This window comes from Netta rufina (genome assembly GCF_964035555.1).
Source record: "Netta rufina genome assembly, chromosome: 4".
Lineage (NCBI taxonomy): Eukaryota > Metazoa > Chordata > Aves > Anseriformes > Anatidae > Netta > Netta rufina.
Genome location: NC_140127.1, coordinates 53,437,899 through 53,459,404, shown reverse-complemented (window position 1 = coordinate 53,459,404; position 21,506 = coordinate 53,437,899). Strand labels below are relative to the sequence as shown.

Genomic DNA, 21,506 nt, shown 5'->3' with positions numbered 1-21,506 from the left:
GTGGAGCAGTTTGTCAATTTAAAAATGTTTTTCTCAGTACAACATTTTTTCAAGTTGTGAAGTAATGACTCTTAAATTAACAAACATCAGGTTGACTAAGCTTTTTTCTTTTCCTCTCTTTGTCTTTCTTCTTTTCTCCCGCATGATGTGCTCAGATTGGTTCTCTCATCTGTTTCGGACTACTTTGCAGCAATGTTTACCAATGATGTACGGGAAGCAAGACAGGAGGAAATCAAGATGGAAGGTGTGGAGCCAAATGCATTGTGGGCTCTGGTTCAATATGCATATACAGGTAATTAGAACGAAAATGGCAATTTGATGTAATGAATTGTCCTCCTGTGAGCATTATATTCCATTACAAGATTTCAAATGCTCTTTGGAATTATCATTCACATAATTTAATTCCGCATTTACATTAAAAAACCCATTGCTGTTACGTGAGGCAACCTGGTTAGATGTAGTTTTTCTGATAATACTATATGCAGATAGTTAAAAGATTAATTCAATATTTCAAATGTATTATAACTGATGAAAAAAAGAATTTCATTAGGATTCCCTTTACTTGTATCATTATAGGTGCTGATTTGGAAAAGCTGGTTATCTAAAGTTGAAGGTGATATTTGCCAAGCCTTATGTTCTGTTACACAATCTGTAAATAATTCTGTTGCATCTGAGTTTGGGGGAATTTTACAAATCATAAAAGCAAAATTGTATCATCTGCTTTTTAATGTTGATAGGTCGCCTTGAATTAAAAGAAGATAATATTGAGTGCCTGTTGTCTACAGCTTGCCTTCTTCAGCTCTCTCAGGTTGTAGAAGCATGCTGTAAATTCCTCATGAAGCAGCTTCACCCATCCAATTGCCTTGGAATCCGATCGTTTGCTGATGCACAGGGTTGCACTGACTTGCACAAAGTGGCTCACAATTACACTATGGTATGTTGTTCTTTTAAGAATCATCCAGTTATTTTAATAAGGAAAATACAGAATGTTTGTCTGAGTAAAATAGCAATGTTTTTCCTACAGAAAGCCTTGACCATTTTCCAAACAAGAATGCACATATGTTACCATGATGAGAAATGACAGAATAACTGTAAAGTTGCTGGTTTAGAGTTGGAAGAAAGCAGGCATGCATAATGCTTCCTTGTAATGGCAGTGGAATTGTGTGATACACGTTCAATAAAATCTTTCAAAGGCTAGTTCGTATTTCTGTCAGTCAAAAACTACACCCTTAAACAGTGGGCTAGCTACCGTCATCTAGTCCAAAATAACAGATCAATAAATCAAAAAAAATTCATAATGAGCTGGAGTAGTCAGGTTCTAGGTTACACCTGGGGTATAAATGTAAGTATTCACCAAAATAGATTCTGTATTATACTTGATTTCTTAGTAATAGAATATCAGCATGACATCAAACAATTTGATCTTAGGCTATATGTGGCCAAATGCAAATTTGCCAGTGATATTTGCAGAGTTCATTTAGAGAGAGAATGACCTGCCAACTTAATTAAATTTCATCTTTTCAATAATCATGCTTTTATTTTAATGTAAATGTTCTTTTCCTTCTCACATAGCATATTTTAGTAATGTTATCAGCAGAAGGCAGGATACTTATCTCTGAGTTAAGCCAGAGAGTCATCTGATATTTGCAGAGTTTTGTGAGGTATTTTTCTCTCTTCTTGATGAAATTTTGCCTGTGTAAGCTCCTGGGACCTGAATGAGGTCATGGAGATAATGCATTAGTGATGTGGGAATGGAGATAGCACTTAATTTGCCTGTGTAGTTTGGGGTTGCAGTGTCATTATGTTTAGATAAACCAAGAGGTTTAATTTTTTGTCCAGCAATTACTATTAGAAGCCAACGGCTTTCCTTCTGCTTTCTGAACTTGTGCAGTTTTAGAAAGTGCTGTTGCCTTTTTTGTTTCTTCTTGTCTTAAAGTAAATTTAGTTTAGTATTTATTACAGTTTAAAGTAGCCATCCCTTTTCCAATGATATCATTGTTCTTCCTCAGTAAGTGGATCTCTAATCTTTTAAAATTATGTGCACATAGAAATTTACGAAAAGAAGTCAATAAATATTGCACAGATTGTAACTTACATGGTTCCATTCTTGACCTTGATTATTGCTCGAATGAAAACGAGAAGACTTCAATTAGATAGTTAGATGAAACAGCAAAGATAAATGTGTTTTATGGCTTTGAGGACTATTAGGGTTAACATAGAGAGAAACAGTGACACGAAAAGCACAAAGAGAGAGTTCCTCCTTTGACCTGTTTGTTCTTTTTCAGAATAAGTCTGTGTTATTTCGATGGCCCTCACAACCTTTATTAGTCAACTGCAAAGCTCAGAAAGTTAATAAATGTTAGACTACTGTATCCTTAAGATCACTATTAGGGATTGTAGTTATACTACTTTGGCATTTTTTTGGCTTTTTATGGGAGAAGAGTCTATGAACTCTCTTACAGCATCTTTCTTTTGCTCAGACTCCAGGAAAATAGTTCTATGCTTTCTGGCCGTTGTTTACTTCAGTGGCAAAATTGTTGCTTTTAAGGCTTTGATGTGGATGAAATTTAAATTAGGTGGATTTTAAAAAGCCATTTTCAAAACTAATTAGTTGTGCTAGATGGATTCTTCCCAAGGCCTCTTTTAATGTTGTTTAGTTCCAATGGAGACATGAAATTGAATTTTTGTAATAATGAGTAATAGAGAAGCAGCTTCTTTAGCTTGAAATGAATGTTGCTATGGAAACTGCATAGAAATATATAGTCCAATTGAATTGTCAATTAAAATAAATCCCCAAGTAATTTCATTTGTTTAAAAGCTGTTTGAAAGAAGCAAATGTTCAGCAGTACTAAGTGCTGGCCACTCAGTGCTCTTTCCATTAAGAAGTGTTAGAGCATAAGGGTTAAGCACACTGGTAGTACCTGTAAATTCTGCTTGTTAAAACAGTGAAATAATTATATGCTGCAATAATGAGGGATTATACTGAGTAGTTATATACTTCTGGCTTTTCCATGTAATTGTGCTCCTTTTTGAAGTAGGAGGTAATGAATAATACAAAATGGTTGTATTTTAATTTATATATGTTTTATTTGGTGAGATTTTCTTTCCCTTTTACAAAATGAAATTGTCATATACCCGTTTTTCTTCAATTAAAGCAACTTCTCAGTTTTAACAGTTTTGATGACACATGCATTATTTTGATTAGCATCTCACCAGCTTAATTAAAATATTTCTTTACATGAAGACCAGAAATTCAGATGAGATGAGCATTTGGTTAAACTGAAGGACCAATCAGTGAGTTATCCCAGTAGGCTTCCCTCTGTTAATAGACCTGCTCTGTCTAAATAATATTCATTAGTGTCACTGGAAAACATTAGCATGATTTTGTGGCATGTTTTTAATTGCACCCTACAATGTGATTAAAAATATAAATGAGTAAGATGGATTTGAATGCTGCATCTCTTCATATCAGAGGGTATAGATGTATGTTACGCTAAAAGGGTTTCAGTGTTGCGTTATTTTATTGGGTACTCTGTAGACAGTTAAGCTGTTTATTCAGAAGAGAGAACTTTTCAAGGTTATCACCAAAACAGGTCATTTTTTTGACACTGCAAGCTAAGCAAAGCTTGAAAAATCCTCAGGGTGCATTAAGTGAAATATGAAATAAACTGAAGTGATCAGTTGTGGGTGTAATGCTCTTTAAAGAGCAATTCTGTATTTGATTTTTATGCATCAGGTTTAAAATACAGTTGATGGGATCATGAGATGTGTTTAGATCAAGGTATCTTTTGTACAAAGATTATCCTGTTTTGTTATAGTTTTTACATAGTATTGGGGTCATACAGTTATAAATCTAGAAATTTTATTAGGCTAGGCAGTAGTATATCTGTTCACATTAATTCATAATGCCTTTTCAAACAGAGTGCCTTCCGTGCATTTTTCTAGCATAATGCCTGCTGATGAATTTTAGCTGTCCTCAGGTCAGAGAAACAGCTGTTTTGTCTTCTTATTTGTTTGAAATAGTTGATAATGTACCTTGGATGAAAACCATTCACTCCTCTTTCACACAAAAGGGAAGTTAATATTTCCAGATGAGAAAACGATAGCCAATGTTATTTTCATAACATGAAATATCTGTGGTGAGTAGAGAGAGAGCTGTTCTTAGGTAAGTGTCAGTAATTTCATCGGTAGCCAAATTTGTACTTTCTTAATTACAAATTAAAAAAAAAAAATACTTTAAACATTAAATGTGACAGTGCTTAAGACAATCCATCCGTAGACAGCTTTGTAATCTTTGTTTCTCACCTCTCCACACATTAAAGCATAGTGAAAAATCATGTTGCATTTAATCAGAAATCTCCTGGATATGAAAAGGCAAGAAATTTCAACACTTTTTTGTCTACTGAAGGCCAGACCCAAAATTTGTGTCAATGCCTAAAACAAGGATTTTATATTCTTGCACCTGAAATTGTAGTACCCTGCTCAGTGATTTCGCAAATAGTTGTACACTTGTTTTCACCTGTGAAAACTTGGGGTATTTCTGTCTTTTAAGTTCCCTGAGTACAGTTCTGACTAGCACAAAATATCAGTATTGCCTTGGTGAGACTAAATAGTTTTCTGCATGCTGCCCAGCCTGTTTCAGAATCCCAAAACTGAGAGAGGTGCAAAGCTGCAATAGTTGTACTCTAAACAAACCAAGGGCATGCCAAGAACAGTTAGGTTGGTTTGTTGCTAAACAGAGCAGTCAAAGCTGTCTAAAAGAAAAGTAGCTGCCATCCTCTCTGTGTCTGCCTATAACACTTTACCAGGAGGTCAGATAGCTCAGTTCTTGGTTAATGCATACCTCAGCTGACCAAAGCAGCCATTAGATGACAAAATTAGATTCTCCTTCAGATCCTGTGAGTCAAACACCTCTTGTTTTTCAGTTTTGCCCAAGTTTGGAGTTCAAACAGATCCCTGTGGTTAGAGCTTCCTGTGGGACTCCTGTGTACAGTTCGTCTCAGCCTGTGGGGTACTTTGATGCACTCTGAGATTTTAATCCTTCTGATACAGTACAGAGGGAGCCTAACTATCTAACTGGATGCAACTGTGGGGATTAAGTATCACTTTAAAATAAATACCATGACCTCCTTCATGTGCTCCTAATATTTTTTTGCTCTGTACCAAGACAGACCTCTGGTTAAGAATATCAGTATTATTCACTCTGCAGCTGCTGAAGGGTGAATTTAAGGTTATGGTCTGGATGAACAGTGCCACTGTGTCCCTGTTTTAGCCAGTACATAAAATTCAGGCTACTCATTTGATAAAGTTTCCAACCAACACTGCAGACCATTTGTTCTCTGAAATATCCTCTTCTTCCACAGAGAGTTCCCATAAGAAGAAGGAAAGCAAAGGCTAATGAGGAGGTTAAGAATGCTAGGAGATGACACACTGGCTCCTCCTTTTTGTCTTCAGAATCTCTGTCTGTAGAAGAAGAGGAATTGTCAGATTTTGATCCTTTTAAAAAAAAAAAAAAAAAAGCAAAACAGACATAGGCCAAAGATTGTGGCTGTATTCCCAGTGGAATGCTTTGATACTGTGCTCACAAGGAGTCTGCTTTAAAAATAGAATGGGAGCAAGAGGAAGTTGAATTTGTTCCCATCAGAAAGCAATTGTCTACAAGCAACAAGAAGGAAAATCAGGCTTTTTACACACAACAGCTGTTGAAGTGATTAAATCCAGTTGGAAAAAAGCTTTCTAAAGAAGATTGTTAACTGTCTTATACAAGATCAGCTTGTCATTGCCTTCAGAGACAAAGGAAACTTTCCATGCAGGTGCTTTCCCCTTCCTCTTCCTGTGACCCGGATAGACAATATGGGAAGTTTAAGGTAGTAAGTGTTGGCTTTTCTTTTGGGCACTGCTTTACATTCAGCATGTATACTGCTGTAGATTTTGCAGTAAATTCAGCAAAACTGGAAGGACAGCTCCAGCTTGCATACGCTCTACACAGATTCAACCAAAAAGCAGCCATGAAAGAAATGACCTCCGTGGAATCTGAATTTCTGTGAATGGCGTGTCTAAACCGGAAAAAATTTTGATGATTTTTCAGCTTCAATTTACTCCCAGAGTAAAATAAATAAAAGTGTGTGTGGGTAGTGCTACAGAATATTTGTATGCTCCTTTCACCATTTTTAATATCTGTATTTGTTCATTTTTTTAACTTCAATTTTGTAATACACGGAGTTAAATGAAAAGGAAAACAGAATTCTGTCTCCCTTGTAACCTATTAACAATTTTCATACAGAAGCATTTTGTTTGCATAGCCAGTTGGATCTCTCTAGTAGGAAAGCTTTTCAGATACTAAATCTCAAAGTTTCCTTTCCAAATTCTGTCCAGGAATACACAGTTATTATGTGCACAGATTAACACTTCCAGTTATTTTTCTAATGTTTCCTATTCTTAAATCAACTCCAGAGTTACCCATGTAGTGGAGCCACTTTGATCTTTCCTCTTCTATCTTGTAGCGTAATTATGTGTGTAGCTTTCAAATAAGATGGATTGTTTTAATCCTTACTATTTTTTTCCCTTTGCTCAATATTGTTCAGTTCATTAGTATTTTTGGAATACTGAGGCACTCCACTTTGAATTTAATGATTAGATTAAGCAATAACCTTTTTTTGCTTTGTTGTCATGGTGTCCTTTGGCATATGCAATGCCAAACTGTGCTGTGTGTTGTTGTTTTTTTTTCCGTTTTGTTGCTAAATTTATACCTGTTTTGCAGTGCTGGTCCTGCTTCTGTTCACAACTTGATCCCAATTTTTCACCCTAAAGATGCTATTTTTTTCCCAGCTTCTAATGCAGAGGTTTTTCATTAGTGTGCATTTCTTTCTAAGTCAATAAACAAGACACTAAAGAAGGGTGATTTTGGTATTTGGTCCAGTTAGACTTCCCCATCTGTGGATCTAACGCATTTTATCCTCCTCATATTTTATAAGCATAGGTAGCAAAACCAGAATGCAGTTGTTTAGCTATCTAGCAATTAACAACCCATTCACTAAATTGATTGTAATGCTGTTTTATTGTAATGAATCTACTCTCAGTTTGGAGTATGAGTTAATTGGGTTTTGAGCTATCAAAGTATAAGAACATGTTGTGATTTATAAACTGCTTCTACTTTCCTTTCCTGTTCTGCCTTGTAAAGGAGTACAGGGAAAGAATATAGATCATCTCACCCTTTTCTCTTGCATTCCAAAAAAACATTCAGGTTTCTCGCTGTATGCTCTTAATGTTGATTGTATTTCTATATTTTTCTGCTGTTTCTGTCTAAGCCTGTGAGAATCCATATAGAATATTCTGCAAGTCCTTTTGTTCTGAGGTAATGGGATATCACTACGAGAAGTGCTCTATATTGTGAACTTTCTTCCTTTGAAGTAAGAATCTGTTGCTGGAAATGACAGAACAAGTTAAAAAATTGAATACTCCTATCAAAGTAAATATTGTTAATAAATCAGACTGTACAATATTGTGGATTCTTTGTATGTTTTTCTTCCCCTCAGTCTATCAGATCAGCTGTATAAAACCTGAAAAATAGTTGAATAAACTTCAAATGTCCAATTGAAAACGAACAATGAAATTGTCAGTGTTCTTTATTTCCTCTGAAAACTTGAATCACCATAGTTTAATCTAGCAATAATGAAAACAGGTAAAAGCGTACCCAGTAGGTGTTGCAGCATGTTATGCTCTTTGCTTCACAGAGCATCTCACGTTGTGTTCTACACAGACAACAGAAACAAACTACACCTTTTATTTTTTTACCATGTACTTCAGAAAGTATTTCATCAGTGTGCAGTGTCATGATAATTACCTCTACAACCAGTGCTTATTTCTGTCCGTGCACTTCGCCCTCAGTTGTTTCAGCACATTTGTTTGTGGGACCAGGTGGTAGAGCCTGGGAAATGATCATTAGTCAAAATAACTCCGTGCATATTTTTTTCTCCCAGGGCACCTCCAGTGGCATTTACTGGCACAGCTGAGAGGTAGCATGAAGGACGGACAAGTGAGGAAGATATAGTAGGAGTTAAATAAATTCCTTAATAAATTATAAAAATAAACAATAATTAATTAAAAAAAAAAAAATGCCTTCAAAGGAAGCTGTCAGCTGTATTCAAAATACTTTTCTTTTTATTTTTCAGGAAAATTTCATGGAAGTAATTAGAAACCAGGAATTTCTGCTATTGCCAGCCACTGAAATTGCAAAGCTCTTAGCAAGTGACGACATGAATATTCCTAATGAAGAAACTATATTGAATGCACTACTTACATGGGTTCGACATGATTTGGACCAGAGAAGGAAGGATCTCAGTAAACTCCTGGCTTACATTAGACTGCCTCTGCTTGCTCCACAAGTAAATTGCTCAATTTCTGCCTAGCTTATATCCTTCCTAGAGTATGCCGTGGTTATAGTGGGCATGCCTACGGCATCTGTATAGAGATAGTGACAAAACACAAAAACTTCTAAATTCTTTAGTGATTTATTTTTTTTAGAGCTGTGTATAAGGACTCAACATGTTGTATAGGCTTGATAGTTATAATTGGCCTTGAGATATAGGAGATACAATTTGAATAAGCCATTGGGAGTTATTTTTTTCTTCCATTTACCATTGGTAATACATCTTTGGGTACCTTTTTTTTCCCAGATGGTACTTTTTATTTTTCTTGAACCTTTACACATACTGTTGAGGAAGTCTTGAGTTTGGTTTGTTTGAACAGTTGTGAATGACAGTTTTCCTAGTCTTGTGGGAATGACTCCTCTTGTTAGTGTCATGTGTAGCACTGTAGTTGTTATCTGTTAGCAGGCACATAAATTGATTTTTTTCCTTTTGTTAGCCCTCCTTGCTGTCCTTTCTTTAGTAATATTTAACGCTTCTTATAAATAAGTCAAAGGACTTTGCTGTGCATTTTTCCTGGGAATTATCTCTTAAATAAGAAGAGATCATTTTTTATGAAATGTTTATAAGTAAAGTCATTAATACAACAAAAAATGAGATTACTTGATTCACAGTGATAGATACAAAACATTTTGTGTTGTCCCTAATTCAGTATCTTGCTGACTGGTAAGATTCACAAGGAAGCATTTTAGTATTAGTGTTTCCATACTGGTTATTATATATGCATTGGCAGGATTTTCTCAAGTGCAGCCTTGACCTTGCAACTCACTTCTTCTAGAAACATAATACAGTGCAAGCCAGTTGACCTGGAGGAAATCATTCTATTTTTGCGCATTTAATTAATTGATTATTATGTATAAAGTCTGTAACCACTTCTGTGTTCCTTTTATTTAATTAACTGCAATTGAAACATCTTTACAAATTGAAAGTAAAGCATTTTACCCCAGGGGTATGTACTGAAATCAAATTATGTCCAGTCAATAAGTGATTAGAAAAATAGCAGAATGAAACACAAAAGCCAATATCATATTTCATTAATTATTTTATCCTTAATTATTCATGTGTTATCCAAATACATACTTATATTTTTAATATAATATTTCCCCATTGCCTTTTTATTTATTACTTTAACAAGGTAAAGTGCTACAGCTGTGATTTTAATAAGGCAACAATTAGTGTGTTGAATAAATTGGGTTGAAGTGCACAAAAGAGTCTTAATGAGTTTTCAGGATCATGTTTTGCTTCATGATCACATGACGTTAGGCAATCTGACAGCAAGCCTAACATAATGAAAAGGTTTCCAGAGTTACGGTTGAAGAGTTAAAGCTGTTTGAAAGAAATTAAATTAGGAAATTGAACAACTTGCTGAAATCAATAATGTTGCAAGGAGAGATGTGAAGAATACTAGATTTGTATACTTAACGACAAAAAAAAGCTACAGGAAATACTTTGAAACTGCAGCAATGTAAGCCAAAAAAATTGTCTTTTTTTTTTTCATTCATGTTTTTATGCATCTCTTTGTATATAACATTGTAATTTCTTTGGTTAATGCAGCGTCCTAAATACTTGTAGGAGGCTAAAGATGAATATGTGTCATTTTCGTAAGTTGTAAGGTAGCAAGTGTTTCATCTCTGATAAATACATGAAAAAGATGATTTACCAGTTGCTGAGCTACAAGATGAGTTCAGCTTCCTTTCATTCAGGAACTCGTAGTACTCAAGTAGCTGTGCTACACTTCTCATCATCAGGTTTCCAGTTACTAGAGGTTCATGCTAACACATGCTCAGTTATAAATGCTTTTAGTACAAGGAGCTACATAAAGCTTGGAAATAATAGGAAGATTTCACTTAAGTAAGACAACTTACTTAGCACTTAAGTAAGACAACTGCGAGTACTTTTAAGTGAAGAATGTTTATAGAAAATTCTAGTATAGTAAGTTTGGTTTAAAGAGTGTGCAGATTTTCTGGGTACCAAAACAATGTTAGATTGCTTTTTTTTTTTTTTTTTTTTTTTTTTTTTTTTTTAAACTGAGATGAAGCAGCTTTCAGAGAGTGAGACTTTGTGCTATGAGAAAACTTCTCTGTAGGTTGGAGGAGGTGTGAAAACTGGGGGAAAGGTAGGTTGTACACAAAACTCATGCATACAGACATAGTGTTGCTTTAAATATTAAATGCTCTTTGTCCATCAGATAAATTTATCAGGGATCTGAATTGGCAATGATGTGTACAAGCCATAATTTTCAGTGCATGCAAATATGACAGTGTTCAATTTAGGACAGTATTAATTCACTGATAATATATGTATATTTTAAACTACATAAAATTCCATGGCATTGCATACTGACAAGTAAAAATGGATTTTGGAGCACTATTTTATAGTCACAAAGTGGCCCTCTGAAGTGATAGAAGTGGTAAATAGTGCTTTGTGTCAAGAGAAGAACCAAGAGAGGGAAGGACTGAAATTAAGGAATGAAAATTAAGTTCCTTTGGATAATTTATATGAGAACATTTTAATTTGCTATTACAAATAGAGCATTAGCTAATTAGAGAAATATTGAAAAAGTTGGGCTTAGTTTCCTTAAAAGTCTCTAGTGACTTTGAAAGTTTAGTTTAGTTTTGTTTTTTATTCTGTGTATGTAAATCCTGCTTTCTGTCATAGTTTCTGTTGATTTGCCTGACAGAGAAATGTCAGGTTTACCAGCCTGTAACTGTCTGTATCTCTTCTTGGAACCATGGATGTTATTTGCCACCTGACAGTCCTAAGGCAGTTTTAAGCCAGGGATACGCACACCACTGTATGCACAACTATTTCATCATGAGTTCCTTTAGTGCTCACGATTCCTGCTTTCACAGCATTTTTATACCTGTCAACAGCTCAACAACAACATTTCATCGTGGCTTGTGGACTTTGTATTTCTCGTATTTACAGTGTTTGGATTTTGTGATGGGGAGTGAGAGGCATTTATCTTGCTGTTCTGACAACTGCCAGAGTCCCAGTGGGGTGTTTTCCCTGTTTTTTTCTTCTGTTACTCATGTCTTGCAGCTCAGAAGAACACCAGTTGTCTAGACTTCTAATAATTACAGCTGGGACTTATAACTTACTGATACACTTTTCCTGCAGCCTGACAAACATGGAATACCAAAGGCTCCAGAATCTTCAAAGTTCAGAACTTCTATTAGTTTTTATTTAGGTTAGAGTTATAAAAGGTTTATAATAATTGATATCATACTGTAGGTCACTTAGAGAGTTACTAATAGATTATATATATTAAAATATTCAGCCTGCTCCTGAAATAGCTTTTATTGGCATCTCGAATGGGTGGGTTTGGAAATCAGAGTGAGGTTAAACTGACATGCATACTTGGAGTCTGATCCATTTCTTTGAACATACTTTCAGCGGCACTGAAACATGGGGAGATTTTGTTTTCTTCTTTGGACCATTAAGCTTAAGTCATCCGTTAAGATCAGATGGTTTTCCTGTTTTTCATACCCAGTGTTTTAGCATCAAATGTGACTATTTTGTTTATCTTTACCCTAGTCCTATTTATACGACCTTTTTGAATATACATTTATTTTAAATCCAGCAATGGACATTTTTGGATAAAATGTTTTCTTCTAATCTTGTTTTTATTCTCCATGTAGTTTATAACAATTCAGCTTGTTTAATTTTCTTTCATATTTGCAGTTTCTGGCAGATATGGAAAATAATGCACTCTTTAGGGATGACATAGAGTGTCAAAAACTCATTATGGAAGCAATGAAGTACCATCTGTTGCCAGAGAGACGACCTATGTTGCAAAGTCCTCGCACCAAACCTAGAAAATCTACAGTGGGAGTGTTGTTTGCAGTTGGAGGAATGGATGCAACAAAAGGTCTTGGTTTATATAATGATTAGTTGATGAGCTGGGGAGTTTGTTTTGTTTTTAAGAAATGTTTGTTAGATGTTTTTATAACGTGTTAATTCTAAAAATGAAAGATTTTGCAGTATAGAGCACAAACATCATAAAAACCACTATTGGCTTAGAAAAACAGGTAGCATTGAAGATACTGTAAACATTATGGAAGCTAGAGTTATGATTGAATTGAAATTGTCAGGAGAATATTGGATTTCAGAGTAGTTAAATGTTGAATTGAGTATAAACTATATCCTTATTTACTTGTGTGGGAAGTAATTTGGAAAAGGGATAAAATGACAGAAAATGCACAAAGATGACTTGCACTTGTATAAAAACAAAAAAAAAATAGGCTTATTGACTAATTGTTAGATACCTCCGTCAAAAGCTACTTGATTTTTTTTTTCTTATATAACCTCCAGTACTCTGTAATTGTAGTCAGAAGGAAGGACTTCTTGAGGAAGTCAAAAAAGACTATTCATATACATAGAATTAAAAACATGCTGTAGGATTTTTTGCTGTCTTGTAGGATCAGCTAGAATAAAAGCTACCTTAACTCAGATTAAGCTTTTTTATAACTTGAGGATGTTGTCATTTAGGAGCTACAAGCATTGAAAAGTATGAACTTCGTACCAACATGTGGACTCCTGTTGCAAACATGAACGGCCGAAGACTACAGTTTGGAGTTGCAGTCTTAGATGATAAATTGTATGTTGTTGGTGGCAGAGACGGACTGAAAACATTGAATACTGTGGAGTGCTACAACCCTAGAACGAAAACTTGGAGTGTAATGCCACCAATGTCCACTCATCGTCATGGTCTTGGTATGTAGCTTTCTGTAAAGACCGAAGGCTTTTTTTTAAAAAGGTTATCTGTTTCTTCAGTATTGATTGAAAATCATTCAGAAATTAAAGTTGAAGGGGGGAGGGCTGTCTGTTTCATGCCAACTTGTTATTGAGCTTCCTTTCTTCTTCAAATTATATCCAGCATTGTCTTCCAAAAGGAATATTTTTGTTTGTTTGTTTGTTTTAAAATATTTTTTTGGTGCATGCTGGGCTGTTGCTAGGAAAATGAGGTATTTTTCTCCAGCTTTTCATATTTGTCTTTTCAGGAGTAGCTGTGTTGGAAGGTCCCATGTACGCTGTAGGAGGACACGATGGCTGGAGCTACCTGAACACAGTAGAAAGATGGGATCCACAGGCTCGTCAGTGGAACTTTGTAGCTAGTATGTCAACTCCAAGGAGTACTGTTGGTGTAGCAATATTAAATGGAAAGTATGTGAAGGCAACTTCCAATTTCTATCTCATTATTTTAATGTAATTACAGGACATCCTAAATGACTATAACACGCTCTTGGCAGCCTGTTCCAATACTTGACCACCGTTGTACTGAACATCTTCTATGATATCATTGGAATTTCCTGTGTTTTGACTTTTCTCTTCTTTCACTGTGTATCTCTGATAACTGCTTTCTATATAACCTCCCATTAGGTGTTTGAAGACACCTCCTTAGCTGTCTCTTTTTAAGACTGCCCAATTCTCATACGTCATGTGTTCCAGCTCCCTTATCATCTTAGTGAGCATCAGCTGGACTTGCTCCAGTATGGCAAGATCTTTCTCTTACCAAGAACCCAAAGATGGACACAGTATTCAGAAGCAGTCTTATATGTACTGAGTAAAGGAAATCAACTGTAATTACTTCAAGGGCATACTGTTAATTTCAGTTCAATTTGTTGTCTGCCAAGACCTCCAAGTCTATTTTTGCTACATTGGTCTCTCTCCAGTCAGCTCCCAGCCCGTACTATTGCATGGAAATAGGCCATTCCAGGTACGGGACTTTGCACTCTTACAAAGTTCAACGAAGGCAAATTCAGTCAGCCCAGTTTTCAAGCCTGTATAAGTTGCTCTGAATAATAGCCAGGCCCTCCAGCATATCAGCTACTCCCCTTAATTTGATATTATCAGCAAACTTCCCAAGGCTGATTTCCGTTACATCTTACAGATAATTAATGAAGACATTAAGCAGTATCAAGCCACAATATCAGCCTGGGAGGAACAACACCGGTAACCAGCTGCCAGCTGGTTACTTCATGCTGCTGATCACAGCCCCTTGTGCCGAGCAGTCCATCCAGTTTTCCACCAGCCTTTTAGACGGTTTATCTAAATCACGTATTTGCCAGTGTGGCTACAGAATACCAAGTCAACCTAGCTTACTTACTGTGGTTATATCAGAATATTTACACTCTTGACAAGAAATTTTGACTTCCTGCTTATGTCCTATCTGACACGTCTCCCTTGAGCTGTTTGAGTATCATGAGCTAGCAAAAAGCTTTTCACTATTTTTTTTTTTTTTGGAAGGTTAGTCACCTGCTAAATTAGTACAGCTGAAATGAACCTGCAAAGGGTCCTGTGAGATCTGGAACAAGTCCAGGAATGAGTGGAAATGCTCACCTGGGTGCAGGAAGGAGGGAAGAACTTGAACAACCAGCAAGCAAAGTGCCTTGGGCTGCCTTGGAACTGCAGTCTCAGATGCCTAAGTTAGGTCTGAAGCTTCCTATATATTCAGCAGAGAGTCCCAGGTGTGGTAAACAACACCAGAATTAGTCTCACATTTCTCTATTATTTTAGAACATAGCCTAGACTCTTAACATAGGCAGCAACACTAGATGCTTATAGCTAAACGGCTTGAAAGCACATGCAAATTTATTTGCCTTGAGCTGAGGGAGCAGTAACTTCTACATATTCCAGTAATATGTGTCTGTAACTTGATATATTTCAGATGACTTGCTCGAAATCTTCATGAAGAGAAATTAATTTATTCTCCATATTCTGATTGTGAAATCACTGCAGAAGTGATCAAAATTCTGTCATGTTTTATGTTTTTTGGGGAGAGAGAGCAGGGGGCTTCATTTAAATGCTGTGTTGCATAGCTGATTGATTTTTAGTCACAAGTTTTTTGGAACTGCAATATGATTTTTTAAATATACTTCAGTACATTCCTTATGTTAAACAATTTGTGTTATTAAACACGAGCCCTTCCATGGAAATACATTATTTAAAGAGTATTAACTTTTTTATGGAGAACTAGTAGGTCAACCATATTTACAAGAGGTTTATATTTAAGTTTGTTGGTCAATCTACTCCAAACAAACAAACACAAAGTGTTTCCCAAACTGAGGACATCTTAAGTAGTGCTTCATAGTAACTGTAAGACTATCATCATGTGAAGCCTTAGAATCATTTAGGTTGGAAAAGACCTTTAAGATCATCTAGTCCAGCCATCACCTAACACTGCCAAGTCCACCACTAAGCACAGTACTTAATGTTTATATGATTATTGAGCTGTATTAATCTGCCTTAGACCATGAAGGGATTTCATTAATGATGCTTCAGCTGATCTCTCAAACCAGAATTCACTTCTGATGTGTTGCTTCCTTTTTAGATTGCATTCTGCAATCTTCTGCATTCTTACCTTTGAAAATAGCATTGCTTGGCATTTCTGCTTTTAAGCCTATGTTGCTCATAAATGTTGCATAAACTCTTTAAATGCATTTGATTAGTTTTAAAGATTCATTAGTGATGCATTACTCCTAAAACCCAACTTTTCCTTCCATCGTTATTTTCAAAAAAAAATAAAAAATCCTTTGTTTTATATCAAATGCTAGAAACCCTTATGTAAGAACTGAGCAAAATAGGCCACCTAGTGGGTATAAGGGACTTAACATAGTGCTGCCATTCATAAACTAAAGTTCAGATTGAGAAAAATACTTCGAGAGGCAGTTCTCACATGCATGCATCTATTACTGGATTTTCCCTGTGACCCTGCTAAAAATGCACCTTTGTCAAGTCACACATTTTGAAAATCTTAGCTATGGGTACAGGTTGGAAAACAAATGCTGCGTTATAGATATAACCCATTTTCTGTAAATGATCATTATTGTATACTAATCACAATACTAAAAAATTGGAGTGAAAAACGTACAATCTGTGTTAGAATGTTCTAATGAAAGTTCAAAGTCTCCTTCTAAACTTTTTAATAAATTTGGAAGGCCTTCATACATCACTGGAAGCTTGTGTAATTTGTGTCTTGTTCAGACGATACTTATTAATACCGTTTATTTTTCTTTTTACTTTTTAGGCTTTATGCAGTTGGTGGTCGAGATGGAAGCTCTTGTCTTAAGTCGGTAGAATGTTTTGATCCTCATACAAACAAATGGACTCTCTGTGCTCAAATGTCAAAAAGAAGAGGTGGTGTAGGTGTAACCACTTGGAATGGGTTCTTGTACGCAATAGGTGGTCATGATGCCCCAGCATCAAATTTAACATCCAGGCTGTCAGACTGTGTAGAAAGGTAATAACCTGATGAAGGTGTGTCCTGCTAGTAGTCCTAAAAATGCCAGTCTATAGAAAGGTTTAGAGAAAGAGCTGTAAGTAGAAACCCAATAAAATAGCCATATTTTTAAGGTGAGCAGAGGAAAGCCTGTATATGAAAACATACTGTGTAGTCATAATCTGATTCAAAATGTTGCCAGGACAGATTATTTAAAGTAAATGGATGATGATTGATTATTGAGAACAATTTGCAATTGAAGATGTTTTAAAATGGCATAGTTGCTCTTTCACAAAAGAAACCTGTACCACTTCATATTAGAACTTGAAAATGAATAATTAATCCAAGTTTGTGTATCCTTAAATATATTCTTCCTTGTATCCCCTGGTGACACTGGAATGCTTGTAATTCAGTTATTCCAAAGTTGGTATGTCCTTATGTAAAGTTATTGTGGAATTGCTGTATTACAAGTGGCAGAATCACGTGTGATCCATTAAAAAAAAAAAAAAAAAAAGTAAAAATGACAGTAAATTCTTCATAATGCAATGCATTAAGTCTTCACTGTCATTTCAAATATTTCTGAAATATGCTTGAATCCTCTTTTCTTCAAATTTTATTTCTTTTTCCTTGTTATCTCCCAGCACTTAACAAGAATGATTCTTTGTTACTCATCTCCATTTAATAGATTTCCTTATCTGATTTGCCCTCTTAGAGAAAAAGAAAATACAGAAATTTTCAAACGTTGTGTTCCGATAGACCCCAAAACACACAATATGGTCCATACCACTTGAAATGTGAAAGTTGTTGAAAAAGGCTCCAGAAAGGTTTGCAGATTGGAAACTACCTCTTAGCTAATACCAAATTTTTAGAGGAGTATAAATAATTAATTGGCCCAAGAGAAAGCAATAGGTTCATGTATTCTTTTGCATCAGTATTCTCTGAAACAGTTAAATAACTTATTACTTTAATAATTAGGAATAATCTTGTAATGCATGTTGTCCTTGTTTTTTAACAGTGAGGTGAAGATGGAGGAAAATGAACCTCATGGGAATAGCTCCTCTAAAAAATTCTTGTTTCAAAAAATGGCATTAAGCTTCCAAATAGTTGTTTACCACTACATTCTGCAATAAAAGTCACTTTTCCTAGAGAAATACATTGATTTATAAATGAATTATAAACTAGCTTAAATTAAAAAATAAATTATATATGTAGCTCATGAATCACCTTCTTTCGCTACGTTAAACTTCTATTTGCAGCATACGCTTTGGGTGGTGTTTTTGTGTTACAATTATGCTCACATAAAACATGCATGTCTGCAATACTTTGAATACGGAACAAAAGATGAAATTGTTACCACTCATTACATCCATGTTCTTCATGCAAACAAATCGAGACCACTTGCTTCTAATAAGTATGGTCTTAAGATGGTGTTCTTGCAAATAAGTATTTTCCTTGTGTAGTTCCTTAGAGACCTTCAGAGCCTGGGATCAGTTATGCTGTAAGCATCTGTAATATTACAACATCTCCTTCAGTCCGGTTACAATGTGTTTTTTCATATAAGAATAGCATGGACCCTCCTATCTAATTACTAACTTCTAAAGAATATTGATATTATTCTAGAATGACGTTTTTTTCATTAAGCTATCTGTTTTTACTGATGATTCTGATGATATGGAGTTATTATTCAATCAGTACTGTAAATTGTCTTAAGAATTTTGCATTTTTATACAGCTTTGCTCTTTGGAATGGTAATCTTCCTTGCCAAGTTAACTCTCTTTAGAACCATGTTCAATTCAAACAGCCTGTGCTTTGAAATTTAGTAGTTACTACATAATGCAAGCACTTGCTGTACTGTAGTACAGCAGCAGAACTGTTTCCAGAGTGGTGTATTTATCAGTGTAATAAAAAATATAGTAAGAGCGTCTGTATGCGTATGTGTATATTACTGTACAGAAAGCAGCACTATATAAGAATCTAGATAGTACTAGTAGGTAGCTAGTACTGACTGTTAACAGATGACTAAGGAAACACCTTAAAAGAGAGTGTCTGGGGAAAAAAAAAGGCCTTTGAAATATTAACACCCAAGTATGTGATCTCCTAATAATACCCATTGTCTTAGTATGTTAAGTGTGTCGATTCCAGTACTTTTTTCATTAAATTTTGGCAACAGTTTTAGACATTACACCAATTATCTTTTAGGTATGATCCAAAAACAGATGTGTGGACTGCCGTGGCCTCTATGAGCATTAGCAGAGATGCAGTGGGAGTATGTCTTCTTGGTGACAAGTTGTATGCTGTTGGAGGATATGATGGTCAGACGTACCTTAATACAGTGGAATCTTATGATCCCCAGACAAATGAATGGACACAGGTATAGTTTCTGGTTAGGTCACACACTACTAATTACTTTGCTGTTATTTCAACCATGCTTTGTTTTGCAAGGAGAAAACAAATACTCCTTTTCTAAAAAGCACTTTCTTGTTAGTCTGTTTTAAGTCAGCCAGTCAGTCTCTCTCTCTCATCTGCAAGTTCAAGTTGGTTTTCTTTGAACAGAAAATTGTTAAAATCTAATAAACCACCCTTGTTTCTTTGGGAATAATATAGCTATTTTCTTTGACAACTTCAGCTACTGTAAGAAAATGTATTGACATGTTCCCGAAATTGTCATAAAGGATTCTGTTTATGCTGAGGATAAATGATAAATGTAGATTAGTTTTAGCTCTAACATCTCTCAGAAGCTTATCAGCTTCTTCAAGGTTTTGGTCGTCTTTTCATAAATACTCCCTTCCTGATATGAATGCTATGTACAGTGTGTGCAACTTCCAGAAAGCCTTTTCCCATATCTTTTTACATATCTTAAAAAAAGATATCTTCAATTCATGATCAGAAACCATTACTGTCAATTCAAAGCTTGGTTACTTTTACTTTTTTTATAGCTCCAGGAATTTGCCTTACTGTGAGAGGAGCCTAGGCAAGCTGTCATTAGGTATTTTCTGGCATTTAAGATACCAGGAGTGTCTGACACATCCACAGAAGGCTGGAGGATACAACAGGGAATCTGTAGGAGACAGAGGCCCTTCTGGAGTCCAGTTACAGGATGAATGTTCTAGATCATCTAGAACAGCATTAGACACCAATATTGAGGCAGCTGGAAATAAATACTTAATGCTGACTGCTTTAAATACTTAAACCTGACTACATTTCTCTCATGGATTTTTTTTTTTGTTTGTTTTGTTTTGTTTTGCTTACAGGTTGCACCATTGTGCTTAGGAAGAGCTGGAGCATGTGTTGTGACTGTAAAGCTATAAATTATTTTCTCTGTGAAGGTGACAGTCTCCTCTGTAGGAGAATTTTGTATTTCCTCTAGCCAACTAAAAGTGCACCAGTAAACACCAGGTGCAGGATATCTACAAGAGCAATGTTCGGGCTCCAGCTGATGTACACCTACCTGCTGTTCTTATGGACCAATATTAAGCACTTTTAAAGAATCGTCTTTGTTACCTGTACATTAGAAGAGCTGCAAGGAAATCAGCTGCAACCAAGATGTTGCCAGAGGAGGACTTGCATTGAGGAAATACTAAGAAATGAGCAAACTCATTGTGAACTCACTGGGATAATGAAATGTTATTTAGGGCCTTGATCCCTCTAAAATTCAGAGGAGTGATGCTATTAATGCATATGGCTCCACTGATATCATTGAGTCTATCTCTGGGTGAAACAAGTTCCAGGATTGGGCCCCATATATTTAATTTGCCTATAATAAACATGTTTTGCTATAGGTATCTGAACTATTACAATGCAGGCTGACAAACCAATGCAAACCATTGTAAATGGCAGGTGTAACGCTTGCCTTAAAAATGAAGTTGTGTATTTGGTGAATCTTTTGCACTTTTATCATCATTCCTAGTTTAGAAAACTTTTTATTTAACCAAAGCCTTATTTTAAATATTGTCTTATTATGCTAACATAAATCTGCTATTTAATAATATCTGCAGATTTTTGGTATCCAGTGTACTTTTTTTTAAAGGTTTTCCGTAAGATGGAGAACATCATACCTTTTTCTCTACTTTGGTTCTTATATTTACATTGTTATTGTTTTTAAGGAAAAAGCTGTAAGCATGAGTTATTAGTTGAAAAAATTCTAAAGTGTAATTAGAAGTTAACCAGTTTAATAAGAGCACTTTGGAATTTTCAAAGCATTCCATTGCATCTAGACTAAGAGTCTACTTTGATTCTCTTTAATTGTATTTTACATGAGGCTTTGCACTAATTTGAGAAGTACGATTTTATAAGATGAAATGAAACTGTTGTCTGTCTTTTTTTTTTTTTTCTTCCCAATAAGATGATTTCAAAATGTAAACAGCCCAGTCCTACAAGATGCTCGACGAGCACCACTTAAGCATGTTCAGCATCTTAGAGGAGAGCTGTGTGCTCCTGGCGGGATTATATCATATCAGCCACCTTATTTAACAGTTAACTTTTTTCAGAGGCTTTATGATTTGCCTTTTCTGTCTCCTCTGCTATGTCGCACAGTTGCTTTGGAGGGGCTGAATGTTTCTGACAGTCTTTCTGTATTTGCTTTTCTGTGCCTTGCTCCCCCCGTTTTGACACCAGTAGGCGGTCGCTTGTAATGGAGGATGTGGAGATGTGAGCTCGCTGAATGTTTCCCAAATCGAAGCGCCCGACACCCAAAGTCTTTGTACGTTTGTAATTATAAGTCGACGTGTGTCAGTGCTCTCGACCAACTATTTATTGGTTTAAAGGAAATCGCCAAACTTTGTGACGAAACCTGCACTGTTTGAAACTGAATACAGCTGAACTTAAACTCAGTTTGGGCGGGCAGTGCCTTTTTTTCTGTA

General features: G+C 35.5%; 1 protein-coding gene across 1 annotated transcript in view; it reads left to right on the top strand.

Annotated features, from left to right (window-relative positions):
* Nucleotides 1-21,506, top strand: part of KLHL5 (kelch like family member 5) — a 54,308-nt gene extending 32,802 nt beyond the window's left edge. Inside the window, exons 4-12 of the mRNA XM_084286122.1 lie at nucleotides 156-292; nucleotides 738-934; nucleotides 8,172-8,384; nucleotides 12,111-12,297; nucleotides 12,918-13,142; nucleotides 13,430-13,592; nucleotides 16,456-16,668; nucleotides 18,847-19,018; nucleotides 19,899-21,506. Coding sequence (XP_084142248.1) covers nucleotides 156-292; nucleotides 738-934; nucleotides 8,172-8,384; nucleotides 12,111-12,297; nucleotides 12,918-13,142; nucleotides 13,430-13,592; nucleotides 16,456-16,668; nucleotides 18,847-19,018; nucleotides 19,899-19,955 — 1,564 coding nt within the window. The 3' untranslated portion in view covers nucleotides 19,956-21,506. The remainder of the gene's footprint in view (nucleotides 1-155; nucleotides 293-737; nucleotides 935-8,171; nucleotides 8,385-12,110; nucleotides 12,298-12,917; nucleotides 13,143-13,429; nucleotides 13,593-16,455; nucleotides 16,669-18,846; nucleotides 19,019-19,898) is intronic.